We start from the raw sequence: 15,264 nt of genomic DNA, 5'->3' as shown, positions 1-15,264 counted from the left end.
CACATTTACATTCACACCATGCAGAGTAACTGGTAAGCACTGATGTTTTTCAGATGAGCATACATTACTTTGCCTGCCACATGAAGGCATTCTGTAATTTGTAAACTATTTTAAATTCTACTGGAATTCAAGTTTTCTGTTTTATTTAAACATCTTGAAAGAACTAATATACAATGCTAAAATTTTTGTTCACAGTCTTCAGTGCATCATACCATACAATTTTTAATTCTCCCTATTCCCTGTGTAATTTGAAATTCTAGCATTTTCCACAACTACTCACTACTTATCTGTCACACAGCATGCTCAAAGCAGTGTTCAAAGAGTGTTAACTATTTTTGCTGAAGATTTTTTTAACAGAATCTGTATAAGAATGTATTTCCACAGCCTTCTCCAACTACAAGTGACAAAACCCTAACAATTAACAGGCTCCAAAGTCATAGGAAAAGAACATTTTCAGCATTTTACTGTTATAAAAACAGATGCAAGAATAAGAGACTGTGGCATGGCTGAGAATGGAAGCTGGGTATCTATTCCTGATTTAGATGTTCTTCTGTAGCAAGAAAAATTAGATCTAAGAAATTATAAGAAAACACTGAGAAAAGTTATTTTTAATGGTTTCAAAAACATTTTGTTCTACTTACAATAGTGTTTACCAACTTTTCTTCATTCAGGAACTCATATTCACAAAAATGAAGTGGCTCTAAAAAGAATGGTTGCTCATATATACTTGCCTGATAATCTTAGGCTGGATTTTAATAAAGCACACAAGAAAAGAGGTTTCTTAGAACATGCATATGTTAAAATAAGCATGACACTTAATCATGCAAATAGTAAAGACAAGCAAATGCTATATGATTTATACAACTAAACTAAAGCCTTCAATTAGGTAACTCCATAAAATGTCTATATTAAAAAGCTGGATTTCAATACTTTGGTATAGGCTTAACTTAATGTTAATATGCTGACACAGTACAGTTTACCAAATCTGACTGTTCAATTTCCCCTACCATTTCCCCAAGAGAAAAGACTAAATGTGAGAATTTAAGCAATACATTGTCTACAATGGATATTTAAGCTATCGCTTATTACCCGTTATAAAATGCCTCAGACACTCTAATCTATTACCAAGATATAAAAAAAGAACATTTGTGTTTTAAGTATCTTGCTATTATGGTGTTTTCACCAGATTTTTCAAGTGCATTTCAATGTAAATACACAATGGTTTGATACCTTCAGTGGAACAAGTCTATTACAATTTTTAAAAGACACTTACAGGCTTACAATAAGTAACTGCTACGAAAGGTCATTTTCTTTAGGTTCAGGACACAACAGTAAAATACTCTGTGCTCAAGAGAGCTCAGGTAAATAATCCTCATTAACCTATTCTGAGAATTCCACAAAGAGTATAACATATCTTCCACGATAACATTTACAATTTCAAGAGATTGGTCACCATTTTAACCATCACTGTTTAGAAGCAGTCCTGAAATATGAGTTGTTACAATTATCATAAAAGCTTAAAAGTCCTTACTATTTTAACAGCTCAAATTGTTTTGGTATATGTGTGAACACCTATTCTCTCACTGAATCTTGATGTTTCCCAGTACAGTGACCTTCTTGGGCTAATTCTACATTGTTAGAAAACATTCTTCAATCAGTTTTAAAATGACTCAATTTCGATTTCATCCCTTTCATCCCTTCAACCCTAGCTTTTGTATTTAACAAAATGCAAAGAACCAAACAAACCTGAATAATAATGCAAAAGAGGTTAAAATAGTAACCCCAAATCCAAAAAGGTTACAATAACCAAATAACAAGCCAAAAAGGAGCAGTCTGGCCAATACTCTGTATATTTCACCATTCTGGGTAGACTATTATTGCACCTCTGAATGCACCTCCCCTAATGCTTGGACCAAAGAAAGTATCATTGTCCAAAAATCCAATATGCTCATTTCCAAATTTAAATAAATAAATAAATCCAAAGAGCAGCCTTAAAATGAAGCTCATGCTTTCCTGAAAAGGACATAATTAAGAGTCTTCTACATGATTTCTTGGAAGTTACCCTGAGCTACCGCCCAGTTTCCTTTCCCTCACTTTACATGGAAACTTTCCCATTCCTCTACTCATTACTGACTCAAACATTGCTTCAGTTTTGTTCAACATAGGGTAACCACAACTGAAAAAGGCACAAACCAGTGATTTACATGAGATTATTATATGAGATTATTATATTTTCCTGCCCTGTTCTCCTTTGTATTGCTCAAGTATTGCAATTGTATGGTTCCCTTCAACACCATGTTGCATATTAAAATAGAAAGAAATTTTAAAAGCCTGGACTTAAAAATACAGAATTGTCCAGAGGTGTGGAAGCTCATCATAGCCTTGGCTATCATCATTACCATGAGATGATGATGTTTGAAGTCCTGAAAGAAGCCAGAGAAACAAATAATGAAACAGCAGCACTGGACTTCAGAAGAGGCATATGTTGGCTTGTTCAGAGATCTGCTTGGCAGGATAATACAGGAGACTGTTTTAAAGCACAAACAGGCCCAGGAAATCTGCCTCTCTCTCTCCAAGGACTTCACACCAGGAGAATGAGGCATGTCAATGTGCAAGAAGTTAAGCAAATGTGGATGAAGGCCAACATGAATGAACCAAGGACTCATATCTTAGTTCAGAAAGGAAAAGGAGGTAAACAGAATGTGGAAAAGAAAACTTCATAGTAAAGTATATAGTGATATTGCTGTAGTGTACAGTCATGGAATTAGGAAGTCCAAAACTCAGGCAGAGAATAAACTAGCAAAGGTGACAAGAAAGGCTTCTCTATGAGTGCAGGCAGGAAAAGGACACTATGAAATTGAAGGGAATGGCTGATGAACTGAAGGGCAGGCTTGCTGCTCAGACAAACCTCAGTAAGCTGAAGAAGATGGACTAACAAGATGCTATGAAGGTCCACCAAAGCAGGTGCTAGGCCCTGCACCTGGAGCAGAACTCCACATGCACTAGTTCAGACCAGGGGCTGACATCTGAGAGCAGCTCTGCAGAGCACCTGGGAGCTGAACACAAGGCAGCAACGTGTCCTGGCAGCAAAGGAGCACCCCAGGCTGCCTGAGGAAGAGGGCAGCCAGCAGGACTAGGGAACACACCATTCCCCTCCAGTGAATACTGATGAGAGCACATACAGGCTGCTGGAGAAAGGAGAAAGTACTCCTGTACTCTTCTGCTAGGAGAAAGGCACTCACATACTGCAGCAAGTCCACCAAACCAGGTGCGGGCTGTGGCAGACAACATGCAAGAAGCTGAGTGAATCCATTTGCTCAGTCTTTAGACCAGGAGGAGAGATCTTACTGCTGTCTCCCAGCAGTTAATGGGAGGATATAGAGGGGATGGAGCCAGGTTCTTCTCAGATGTGCACAGAAGGACAAGAGGCAGCAGGCGTAAGCTACAGAAGGAGAAATTCCAACAAAGCAGCCATAAAAGGAAAAAATTACTATGAGAGTAGACAAATGCTGGAACAAGTTGCCCAGACAGACTGTGGTATCTCCAGCCCTGCAGATAACCAAATCCTGAGCAACCTGATCTAAGCCACCCTGAGATCTGGGGTACTCACTCTGGGTGTTGGCCTGAAGTCCTCCGCAAAGAAGACTGCAAAAAGAAATTTATTCTAGTGTTCTGTGTTCTAGTGTTCTGTGCCTAAAAGCAAAAATTCAAACAAACCCACAAAACAAACAAACACACAGCTTAACACCAACACAAAAACACATTCACAACGTGTATATCCCAAATTTCAAACATTTTTCAAATTTTTACCTCAGCAATAGAAATTCTATCAGGCACCAAAAGATAAAAAGTTGTTTCAAATGCCACACATTTTCTTGTGAGACTCCTTTCATAAAATAAACTATGAGCAAAACACATGAGTTTGAATTATATGAAGATATTGGCTTTAATCAAGAGGAAATAGGTACAAGACAGTCTCTAATATTAAAATTGCAAGCACAGCAAAATATACCTTCTGATGACAGTAAAAAGTATGAGATAAATAAAAAGAAACTGAAAACAAAAGTTATGGTTTACTTCAGGAAACTCAACCAGTGTGAAAAATATAAGTAAAATTACTACTCCAACATAATTCAAATTTCTAAACTGCAATCAGCTCAGAAGCACTCACTTTATTCATCTTTCTATCACCTGTCATCACATGACAAAAGCACAGCAAAAATAAACTACTTTTAGAAATAAAAAGACCTAAGAATGTAAGATTGTGAGAGTCAATGACAGTATGAAAATTCTTAGTGATACAGTACTATAATGCTCTAAGTGGACTGCATTTTCACACTTTTGAGATTTCTTGGGGATTTTGTGCATTTGATTAATTCTGTCTGTATAGTGAGGCAGTGCTAATTTATGCCTTCCTACAGGGATGACGGCTGTCTGTGCCAGCACCATAAACTGAATCAAGAAACTCCAGAACTAAAACCTAACAGGCTACAGTCTCTTAACTCAGAACTGCAGATTCATGGTTTATTCATAAAAGCAGATACCTACACACCAGCTTTTCAAATGCATTCTTTTGTCATTTCACACTTTTATTTCACTTATTGAAAAAAATACGTATCTTACCTTTAGGTCACTTCCTGGCAAAGTACCTATGCCATCCTTCCAGTCCATTGCACTAAATACATCAAACTCCTGACCATTTCCACTAGAGGCAGATTCATTCATGATGCATGTACTACAAAAAAAAAAAAAAAAGAAAAAGAAAAAGAAAAAGAAAAAGAAAAAGAAAAAGAAAAAGTTACCTGAGAATTCTATAAAAGGTTTAATGCTTATATCACCAGGTATTTCTTCTAATGCATTTCACAGATTTGTATCAAATGCTTTCCTCTGCACACTGGCAACGTGGACAACTGATGACAAGGATGATAATATACATGATGTAATAAAAGTAAGGGGAAACCTTTTTAAAACTTTGAAAATAATACCTGTTTCACACACTAGGAGGAAATGGGGCTGTACTGGAGAGAAAAGAAAAATTTCAAACTGCAAATGAATAGACATGAGGAAAACATGTCAAGTACACTTAAAAACATCTGTTCTAAGAAAGGCAAGACATGAGTGTATGCCTTTAATAAATCCATTAAACACTGATTAACAGAAGTGCATTTCCTTAATACTGGATAGCATGCTGATGTGAATGCTTTACCCAAGTTCAGACTAAAATTTCAAAATTAACTTGAAACTGTCCATTTCCTGGTCTGACTCAGGACACTTGAATATTCTTTATTTGTTTCCATACAGTTTCAGTAAATTCTAAATTGCATTTATTAAATAGAGAAGCACATATATACACCAGAGAAACTGACAGCTTTGCAAGACTTTACTGGATCCCTCTGCTTCTGACCAGTGAATGCAGAGCGGAAAATATTTATCTTCAGAAATAGCGCATCTGGACATCCCTTCCTGTGATTAAAAATTTGCACAAGCAACACAAGTACATTGCACTTGACCCCTGGCCTCAGCTCACCACTTGTCAGTGCCACACACACACCATCAGTGGCACTGCACTGCAAGTGCTTCTAGCAGCCAGTTGTGAGCACCACCAACTTCTTCCTTTGCACTTCTCATAAACCCAGTAACCTTTAAATCCGTGGCCTGGCACCTAATTTACTATTTGTTCAGTGTGGAATCTGACTTATTAATTTTGTTTCTGAAGAATGGCTGCACTATTCCTAGCAGCTGAAATAATCTGTGGCAAAATTAGTTGTCATTGTTTGTGAACTATTGGCAAAACCTCACCACTTTTGAAATTTGCACTTTCTGAACTTTTTGGAATGTGAACTTTCTGAACTGTTAAACGAACACTTTCTAAGCCTCATACCCCATCTGGAGACCACAAACTTTTGCTGCAAGTATCAGTATTTGAAATTCGAATAGATAGAGAATTTCCTCAGAGCTTAACCTTGTTTTTTAAAATCTAATTTCTAACTTAGGTCCCACTCTAAATCTGCAAATACTCTCTGGAGAGCTCGAATTTTTACCAAAAAAAAAAAAAACAAAAAACGAACCACACACACACACACAAAAACAAAAATCAAAACCAAAACAACAACAAAAACCCCACCAAAGGTGCTATTTGCTCACTCCAATAACAGAAAAAGATGAAAGCAAAGCAAAAGTAAGCTCAGTTCATCTAAAAGCTTTTTATTGAAAGGTTGAGGAGAAAAACACTTAGTTAACTTAGTTGCATGAAAAACAATCAAATTTACATTGTTTTCATCAGAAAAATAGTATCAGTCACTGTAACATCACCACTACAGATACATACTAGTTTGGTTTGGGGTACACAATGTCCCTTTCATTTCTCCTTGGTTTCCTCTTCATTTCTGGCAGAAGTCTTTAAAATCCTGAGCAACACTTTAATCCATGAGCTCTTTCATTACACTACAGCAAGTACACAGTTAGCAACAAGATAACAGGAGCTGGACCTCAGTCAGTATCCACTGCTAAGAGTAAAAGCTTTTGCATTCCCCTTCATTTCATATGGCAGACAGGGTTCACAGAAAGCTCTTTGAGAAAACTTCATGTTTTTCATATGACAAGTTGAAGAAGAACCAAATGATTCAATGTGCCTTCCCCACCGTTAGGTAATTCTCTCTGAGATAGTATGGAAAACCGTAACAACAATGTAGAAAAATTAATTTTAAAAAACATCAATAAATCTAAACAAATTTATTGCAAACTGAGAAATTCCCCAAAGCCATAGATCTCATATTTTAAAAATCACTCCCAGGCAAAATCCACTACGCCACCTCAGGGCAAGCTCCTGCAACACAATCTGGGATCTCTGCTTTATCTGAGTACCAAGTACCACTGCAAGCCAATTCAAGCAGGCTTGACCAAACTGAACTGCAGCACAGGGGCAGAGGCACAGGCCCTCCCTCAAGAACACAAGACCCAAGCTTCTAAGGAGTAGCTTAGAAAAAAAATGGGATGTCTCCAGGCACCCGTGAAGTTTTAAGGACACGAAACATGCTGGTCCAAGCACATTGGTGGAACAAGCTCCCCAGGATTAGCCTGGCTAAGCAAACACAAAGCTGTGTTCTGCATTAACTGAAGTCTCTAAGTAATCTTAAATTATCATCCTATTTAGAGGACACTTCACTCAACCCTCCTGTGGTTTATTACAGAAAACATGCTCCAATGATTTCTGCAGAAGGTATGACAGAAGTCAGGAAAAGACTTGGAAGGTTGTGGAGGAATGTTTCCTCTCAGCAGCTGCTGTACCACAGAGCAAGGAGCATTGGACAGCACAGCTGCTCCATTAGAAGCTGTCGTCTCCCATAGTGCCACTTTCATTACAGATACAAAAATTACATCGGGGGGTGGGAAATGGAGAGTCTAGCCTACTTAGGCAGGGAGTAAACCATGAAAGGTGATGAAAAATCCATAACAGAAATGTTTTGGACACACTTGTCTCAAGAAAACATACAAATTCTGACTTAATTGCATGTAAGAAACTTTCCTCAGGTAACAAACAGCAATAATGATACATTCTGAAGATGTCTAAAGACATTCATTATTGCTTTTCTTTTGCAATTAACTCAACGTCAAAGGCACAATCTGTACACATTCACATTCTGCAGCCTTCAGAAGTGTTCTTGGTGGGAATGAAAAGGTCACAGGGCAATGCAGATAGAAATTAATTTACAAAAAGGAATCACTTTTAACAAAATATCTGTTTCCAGCTTTGCTGAGTTTGAACAGATGAAAGATAGGCCTACATCCCTCTACTAATGACAGTAAGAAACACGATAGAGACCAATAAAATTGTTACAGCACTGAGGTACTAAAAAAGGAAGAATTCATTGCAATAGTTACATCTAAATCTCAGAACAAAGAAAACTAAATAATGCCTTATCTATTCCTTTAATTTTTTCTTTTTAAAGCTCTGATGTAGTTCTTTGAACTAGTATAACTCCTTCTATAATGATTTCCTCTGGTATCATTTCTGCTGCTGCACTGACAGAAAAGTAGTAAAAATACTAGATGAATAAGGGGCCTGTCAGTGAATGCCATCTGATGTGAAGGAAAGGACATAACAGTAAGAACTTGGAGCAGTCATCTTCCAAAAGCATCTCCAAAATATACCTTTAGGGATGTAACTATCTCAGTCCTCACAGCCATAAGAGAAGTGTGCTGCATATTAATATTTCAACATTACGTTTGTTTCAGACATACGTAATAAAGTCATTAAAATAAACACGCATATTAAATAAGACTAAGACACATCCTTTAGAAAAACCTTCATTTTTACCAACAGGTTCAACGATAAATGAGTAACTCACAGAGGATACTTACTGAAAAAAACAGCACTAAAATTTAGATAGTTTCATCTGGTGAGAGACTGTCTAAAGGTATAAAGGAAAGAAGCAAGACAGAATGTGCCAATTAGACTTACAAGGAGTTTTTGACGTAATTACAGGGTTATGTAGTGAATACATCAGAAAGTAGTAATAGGAGTCTTTCTTCCAGTCGGTGGTTTAAAAAACTACCTGACCCCTACCTGAATTTTTAACATCTAAGACGCTAACTGTGAAATGCCTGTACGATTTCTTACCAGTGGGGTCAACTCAGTACTGGTCACTGGGCAGCAGAATTCAGCAGTAAAGCCACCAGTCATCATTGCCAGACTGGCACAACACGTCTGCAGCAATGTGTCATTTCTTCTTATGCATCTCTGTGTACTTTTATTTGTACTTTTGAGGACTTCTGTAGCTGCCCTGACAAGACAGCCTAGCAGATATGCCCCATAGAGATCCACTCCGCAGCTGACAGCTCCTATGAGGAGATCCAAAACTAGGAACACAGACCCAGGGGAGGTCACAGCAAGTGACACCAAGAGCGAGCTCCAAGGGAAAAAGATCCCAAGAAAGATAATATCCTTCTGCAGGCAAGCCATAGTCCCTCTTCCCCAGCGGACTGACCAGCATTGATGGATGTTCAGAAGCAAAGGCAACAGGTTAGAGCTTTTGTCCTAATATTGCATTTGGACATCTCCAAGACTGGCTGGTGTAGCATCCATGAGCAAAAAGGACACATTTTCCCATGCCCAGTAAATAAGGAAAACAAAGTAGATCTGAAGGGAACAACTCAGTATACCAGAGCTGCAAATACCTCAATTTCTAGACACCAGGGACAAGTGGATACTCAGCTTAGTTTTATTCAACTGGTAAGAATATGAATATTACTGGCACTGACTTGTTACACTTCCAAAGCCATATGAAGCAGAATTACTCCTCGCAGTGTAAGCTCCCTATATTTGACAACAGTAGTAAGTTTGAGCTTCATAACAGCAAAAGCAAAGCCAATTGACTGTAAACCCACAGGGGTGAGCCCTGCTTCTCTCTTCACAGTCCTCTCTTTGAGCTGGGCACACCTCACTTGTCTCTTTCTCATCCTCCGTATTTTTGCATCAGACTCTTCTCTTACAGAAAAACAACCACAACAAGAACAGTGCAGGAAATGGTAAAATTCTTTGATGCTACCCACCACATTTTAATGTGTTTTTTCTTGTACTTGTTTAAAAGTTTAATTATGTTAATACTTCATTAAAAAAAGTACTTTCAGATACACATTTTCTTCAAAAATCTCATTTTTCACACATTGCTTGGAAACTACTTTAGTTCTGCCATGTTTCCATTCTCTGTGTTGAAACGTTGTTTGAGTAAATTTCACTATTTTGCTTGTTGCTAATTAAGTTTATTACAAGCAAGGTATTTTAAAGATGAGATGTATCTCATCTTTAAAATACCCTGCTTGTAATATACATAGCTTTTTTATGTATTCACAAAGGGACACAGCTTAAAATTCTTTGCCACTCAAAGGCTGTAACAGAAAAAGGACCAGAGTTCCCATTGATGATGTCCCCTTATTTACTCTTATCAGTTGCTACTATTCTGATTACTAGAAGCTCCATGGCTACTGTGTGTGTTAGTTCCTGCTTCCCAATATTTTGGCCTTAAACCTTTTTCCCCTACAGAAGAATCTGGCCACAAAAGCATTAAAAAAATACTATGAAGCCTAGGTCCATACCAGTGCTTAAAGGAGGTTCATGCTGTCCTCACCCAAGTCTGGTCTCTGTCAGCAAGGTAACAGTTATTGCTGTACCATTGCTAGAGACCAGGTAATTACACTTCTACACAATTACACACAGCCTTCATCTACAGCCTCCTTTTCAAATATCCACAAACACTACAACAACAATAGTTACCCAATACCAAAGCTATTCTGTCATCTAATGAAACTTACCACCGACAGCCTTTCCTTGTTTATAAACAGCCTGTACCCCACAGTAGAAAAGTATTTCCTCTGCAAAGTTTTCATGAACCTCTTATTTCTGTTACTGTCTGTGGAGGCCTGAGTTGAGATTTAACCTACTCGGATAGTAAGAGTTGCATACAACAACTTTGAAATCCTATGTCTTAAATTCCCTTAATTGCTTGAACCAGTCACAGAAAGTGGCAAAAAACTTCTCTATTTATTTGTTCCTTCTTCCTTCCCCTATGCAGACACCGCCTGTACCGAATCTTCACACCTCCTGTTTCAAATTGTTATTTCCTACCCAAAGTTAATTCAATGTACATCTGAGCATCGCTTTTGTCTGACTCATGCCCTCCTCTTCCTCATCTGCCAGTTATTACCAGCTCTCATGAGCTCTGCTGTTCATAAACAATTAGTTCACCTTTTCTAACTCCTAAACACATGCAGCAGACTACTCCATTTATAGACTTTCCTTTCTCCCCCATTCACAAAGAGCTGCTGCATCACCCATCGTGACGAGCGGTCCTACTACTGGAGCACTAACAAGCTATGACTACAGACATGCTATCACTTTCTTCAGTAAGCCTCATGCCAGCTCATCACTGACTCCTCACACCCATCACTCACAATCCAGCATCCTCCTCACCAGCAGTATTAAAAAACAGACGAGGGCAAATCGAACAGCCCACAAAAACTCAACCACCTCTCTTCACAGAACAGGTGAAGCCAAAAAAATCAACAAGTTAGAGGAAAAGAAGTCATCACAAGTTATTGAAACTTTTAAAGTAATACTCTAAAAAAAGTCAGTAAACTGAAGGTGAAACATACCCCGCAAACTAAACCAGAGTTTATTACAATTGCCCAGCTGACAACAAGCACTATCCGAGAAGCCTGCTTCAGCCACCTTCACCAGAGCACCAGTTCATGAGCCCAGCTGGACCACAGCCGAGGCTGCTGAAGTCTCACCGGGAAATAACACCTACCCAGCAGCACCCGGATAAAAGTGGAAAGCTCTGCTGCCTGCAGCCACTACTTTCAGGGAGTTTCTCTCTTACAGATGTCCATCATACACACTTCTAGGAACGTGGTAACTTTCTTGGTAAAAAGCACTGGTTCCTGAACAGTTTTAAGTTTTGCACTAAGAAAACTGCGTGACAATTCTGAGCACAGACTATTTCCTAAAATGACATAGGCTGAACTTTTTATATCGTGAGCTTTATTTATGCTCACCACCTGATTTTTGGCACCCACGACTGAGCATCCATTCATGAGTAGGAACAGCAAAAATGATCGGTCCACTGCCACTCAACCATACGGAAGAAATAAAGCAAATAGAACAAAACTAAAAACATAACTCCTGCTGCCTTTCGCTGTAAAGCTTTTACACCGCGCTGCCGAAACACAGGTAATTAAAAGACACGGGAGAGGCCGTGACCCTCACTCCCCGGGGGAGGCTGCCGCATCTCCAGGGGCCTCCTGAGGCGCGCAGCGCTTCTCAAGCCTGCAGACCCCGGGGGCTCACGGCCGCTCCCGCGTGGGACACGCGCCGCGGCGGCAGGGCGCGCCCGCCGCTCCCGCGCAGCCCGTGTGTGTGTCCCGCGTGTGTGTCCCGCGTGTGTGTCCCGCGTGTGTGTCCCGGCGGGGCGCGGGGCCCCGGCAGCGCCCGCCCGCCCGCGCCGCTCCCGCCCCTGCCCTGCGCCCGGCGCGCCGGAGCGCGGCGGGGCCGGAACGCTGCGGCGAGGCCCGGCGGGCGCGGCCGCCGCTCCCCGGCGCCGGCAGCCCGCGGCCTACCAGCAGAGGTCCCTCCTTGGCCAGTTTTGCGGCGTGTTTTTGCTGCACTTGAAACTTTCTGGAGAAAACCGGGCTCAGGTCCGCGTCTTCCCCAGGCTCGGGCAGAGCCACCGAGACAAAAGCGCCCGCCCGGCTCCTCGGGAGGAGCGCTCGGGGAAAGCGGCTCTCGAGTCTCACTGTTTCCCTCCCGAATTTGCCTCTTTTTTCCTTCGCCCCCGCCCCGGGCAATTAAACAGAGCGGGGGAAGAGTGCCCCCCTGGCCCGGCGAGGGGGCGGCGGTGGGGGCGAGCGCGGAGCGGGCGGGGGTGGGAGAGGAACTGGGTGTTAAGTGTTCCTGAGGAAGTTGCACAACGAGAGAGGGACTCTGCTTGTTTACCGGGTCCCTCGCTTTTTTTTCTTCCCACCCCCCCTTTCGCCTCCACCCCCCCACCACCGGGGCCGGGATCCGGGAAAAGGAGGTTGCCTCTGAGTGGAAAGGAAAAAAAATTAAAAAAAATGTTACCTTCTCCTCCCTCCTCCCCTCCCCCAGCGCGGAGAAGAAGGAGGAGGAGGAGGGGGGCGAGCTCTCTTTTTTCCTAGGGGGCTGCGGGGGCTCGCTCCTCGGCCGCTCGCAGCCGATCTCCGGGCATCTCTCGGCGGAGAAGTCACCCCTTCCCGCGGGAGGGGCCGGCACACGCCGCCTCCCCGGAGGGCTCGCCCCCGCCCGGCCCCGCGGCCGCCAGCGCCCGGCCCCGCGCTGCAACTTTTTCTCTCACGCTCTGGCGTGCGCCCGCTCCGACGGGGAGGGGGGAAAACCATGGGGGTGGGGAGCGGGCGCCGCTGCGGCCCCGACGCGGCGCCCCCCGCCCCGGGCGCCGCAGCCCCGGCAGCCTCTCCGAAGCCCCGGCCGGGGGCGGGCGGCCGCTCCGCGGGAGCGCCTTCCCGTCGGCCGCCGCTCCCTCCCCCCCCGAAAAAAAAAAATCGCTTTCCGCCCCCCCCCCCCCCCCCCACCGAAAAAACACCGCCCCACACGCGCTAGCGAGAACAAGTGTGCCTATATCCTGTTGTTATATGCACCGGCTGCGGAGACGGGCAGGGAGAGACGGGCGTGTGCGCGGGGGGCCGCTCCCCCACCCCGGCCGCACTTCAGGCGAGAGCGCGCAACTTAACAGAAAAGCCGCGTCCTATTCCCTGCCCCTGCCTGCCCCCCCTCCCCCGCTCCCTGCCCCCGTCGTCGGCAAAATACGCACTCACGTGTATGTGCGCTCACACGCGCGGCCGGCACCCCGGGGCCAGCCCCCGGCAGCCCCCCGAGGCCGGCCCGCGGAGCCGGCGGCGGTGACAGGCGCCGGCCGCCGCACGCAGCCCGAAGCGGGCAGGGGCCGTTCCCCCGCCGCCTCACATGTCTGCCGCAGCGAGCGCGGCGCACGCACCGCACAGAGGCAGGAACTGAGCACTCGAGCAAAAGACTTTTTTTTTTCGTCTCTTAAAAAAAAAAAAAATTGCTACAAGCTTGCCTTTTTTTTTTTTTGTATGTGTATGTGTGTGCAAACTTTCCCCAAAATGGCGGAAATTGGGAGATGATTATATTTTAAATATCTCTCGCACACAATCACACAAAGTGCAGGAGCGACGGAAAATACAAACTCTCCGCTGCGCGCTGGTAGAGGCCTTCGCACACGGGGACCCACGGCACATTCAACCGGTATATCCCGGCAGCCGCCACCTCTCGCCGCTTCCGACCGAAAAACCCTTTTTCGCACCCCTCTCCGCTGCGCATTGCCCCCTCGCAGCCCGCACTTCTCCCCGTCCTTCAGCCTGTGCGAACAAAGAGCCGGGGCTGCGGAGGGGGGGCTCGGGTGGCAGCGAGCCCCCTCCCTCCGCTCCGCTCGCTCCCCGCCCGGCGCTCACACACACCCGTGCCCCCCCACCTTCCCCCCGGCCGCGGCACCCGCATCACATTGTTCCCAACAGCGCGGCGGTGCCCCGTAAGTGTCATTAAATGGAGCCAACTGACAAGCTCATTGGTGGGGCAAGTCTGCAAAATGTCTCTCCCCTTCCCTTCCCCCTCCCTTCGGAACCCACTCTCCCCCCCCCCCCCAAAAAAAAGGCCCCCCCAAACACATTTCCACAGCTCCCTCCCCCGTGTATATATATATGTACATACACATACGTGCGTGCGTGCCTGTGTATGTATATAAATATACAGCGCATATATATATACATGTACTCCCTTCATGTGTTTGGGAAGAGAAAAAGAAATACCAGGCACCTCTCTCTTTCTTTTGTTCCTCTTTCACACTCGTACACTTATGATTTAGTGAGATCCCCGGTGCCCCGGCCGCTCCCCAGCCACTTGCGACTCACTTGCCCACTTTACCCGGCATTAACTTCCATCCTTTCTGCTCGAGGTGGTCGGGGAGAAGCCCCCCTCCCCTTCCCCAGATACGTTTCGTAAGGGAGGGAGAGGAGGTGCGTCTCTCCCTTTATCTCTCGCGCTCTCTCTAACTTTCATCCTCACCTAGGGGGAAAATTAAAACCCGTCACCAGCCTTTGCCATCGCGGCTCCCTAAACGGCTTGCGGATCAGATCGGAACCCGCCGCTCCTTACCCCCCCAAATTCTCTCTTTCTCCGTCTCTCGAGTAGTCCTGACAAATATGGTCCAGGGCTGCGGGCACAGTGAGCATGCGCCCGCGGAGCCAGGGCTGGGGAAAGGGGAAACTGCCGCCGCCGCCGCCGCCGCGGCTCCTCTTCCTCCCTCGCCCGCGCTGCCGCTGCGCCCCGGCCGCCCGCGGCCGGCACCCGGCAGCCGCCGCCGCCGGCGGGCATCGCCCTCGCCGAAAACGCGGCCGCCGACAAGGGCTCCGGCGGAGGTGCATCCTCCCCCTGATTTACTGCCGACGCTGGAGGAATAATAAGGAGACTTGTGCAGCAGCCGCGCGCTATTTTGGGCGCCTTCAAAAATAACGCCTTGCACTTTTCGGGGAGGGGGAGGTCCGGTCCTCGGGGGTCCCGCCAGGTGCTGCTGAGGTTGGGTGGTGGGCGCCGGGGGACCGGGGAGAGCCTGTCTGTGGCTCTTGGCCCCATCCTCTGCGCAGAACAGACCTGGGGCAGAGGCAGAACAGCTGGGCTCCAGTAAGGAAAGTGCGGGTCCTGCGGGAGAGGGGCTG

The 15,264-nt window shown here is 44.7% G+C and overlaps 1 protein-coding gene across 5 annotated transcripts in view; it reads right to left on the bottom strand.

Moving 5' to 3' along the window:
* Positions 1–14,846, bottom strand: part of L3MBTL3 (L3MBTL histone methyl-lysine binding protein 3) — a 79,981-nt gene extending 65,135 nt beyond the window's left edge. The window contains exons 1-2 of one of the 5 annotated variants that reach the window (XM_063389989.1): positions 14,705–14,846; positions 4,624–4,735 (exon numbers count right to left, since the gene is read on the bottom strand). In XM_063389989.1, the coding sequence (XP_063246059.1) occupies positions 4,624–4,735; positions 14,705–14,781 (189 nt within the window). In that variant the 5' untranslated portion in view covers positions 14,782–14,846. Of the gene's footprint in view, positions 1–4,623; positions 4,736–12,616; positions 13,011–13,343; positions 13,538–14,614 lie in introns of those variants that run through there. The other 4 variants (XM_063389990.1, XM_063389992.1, XM_063389993.1 and 1 more) reach the window with 4 other exon arrangements.
* Between the last annotated feature and the right edge of the window lie 418 nt (positions 14,847–15,264).

This window comes from Prinia subflava, chromosome 2 (assembly GCF_021018805.1).
Source record: "Prinia subflava isolate CZ2003 ecotype Zambia chromosome 2, Cam_Psub_1.2, whole genome shotgun sequence".
NCBI classification, from domain to species: domain Eukaryota; kingdom Metazoa; phylum Chordata; class Aves; order Passeriformes; family Cisticolidae; genus Prinia; species Prinia subflava.
Note: the sequence above shows the minus strand (reverse complement) of the source record. Positions and strands in the feature narration are given on the sequence as shown.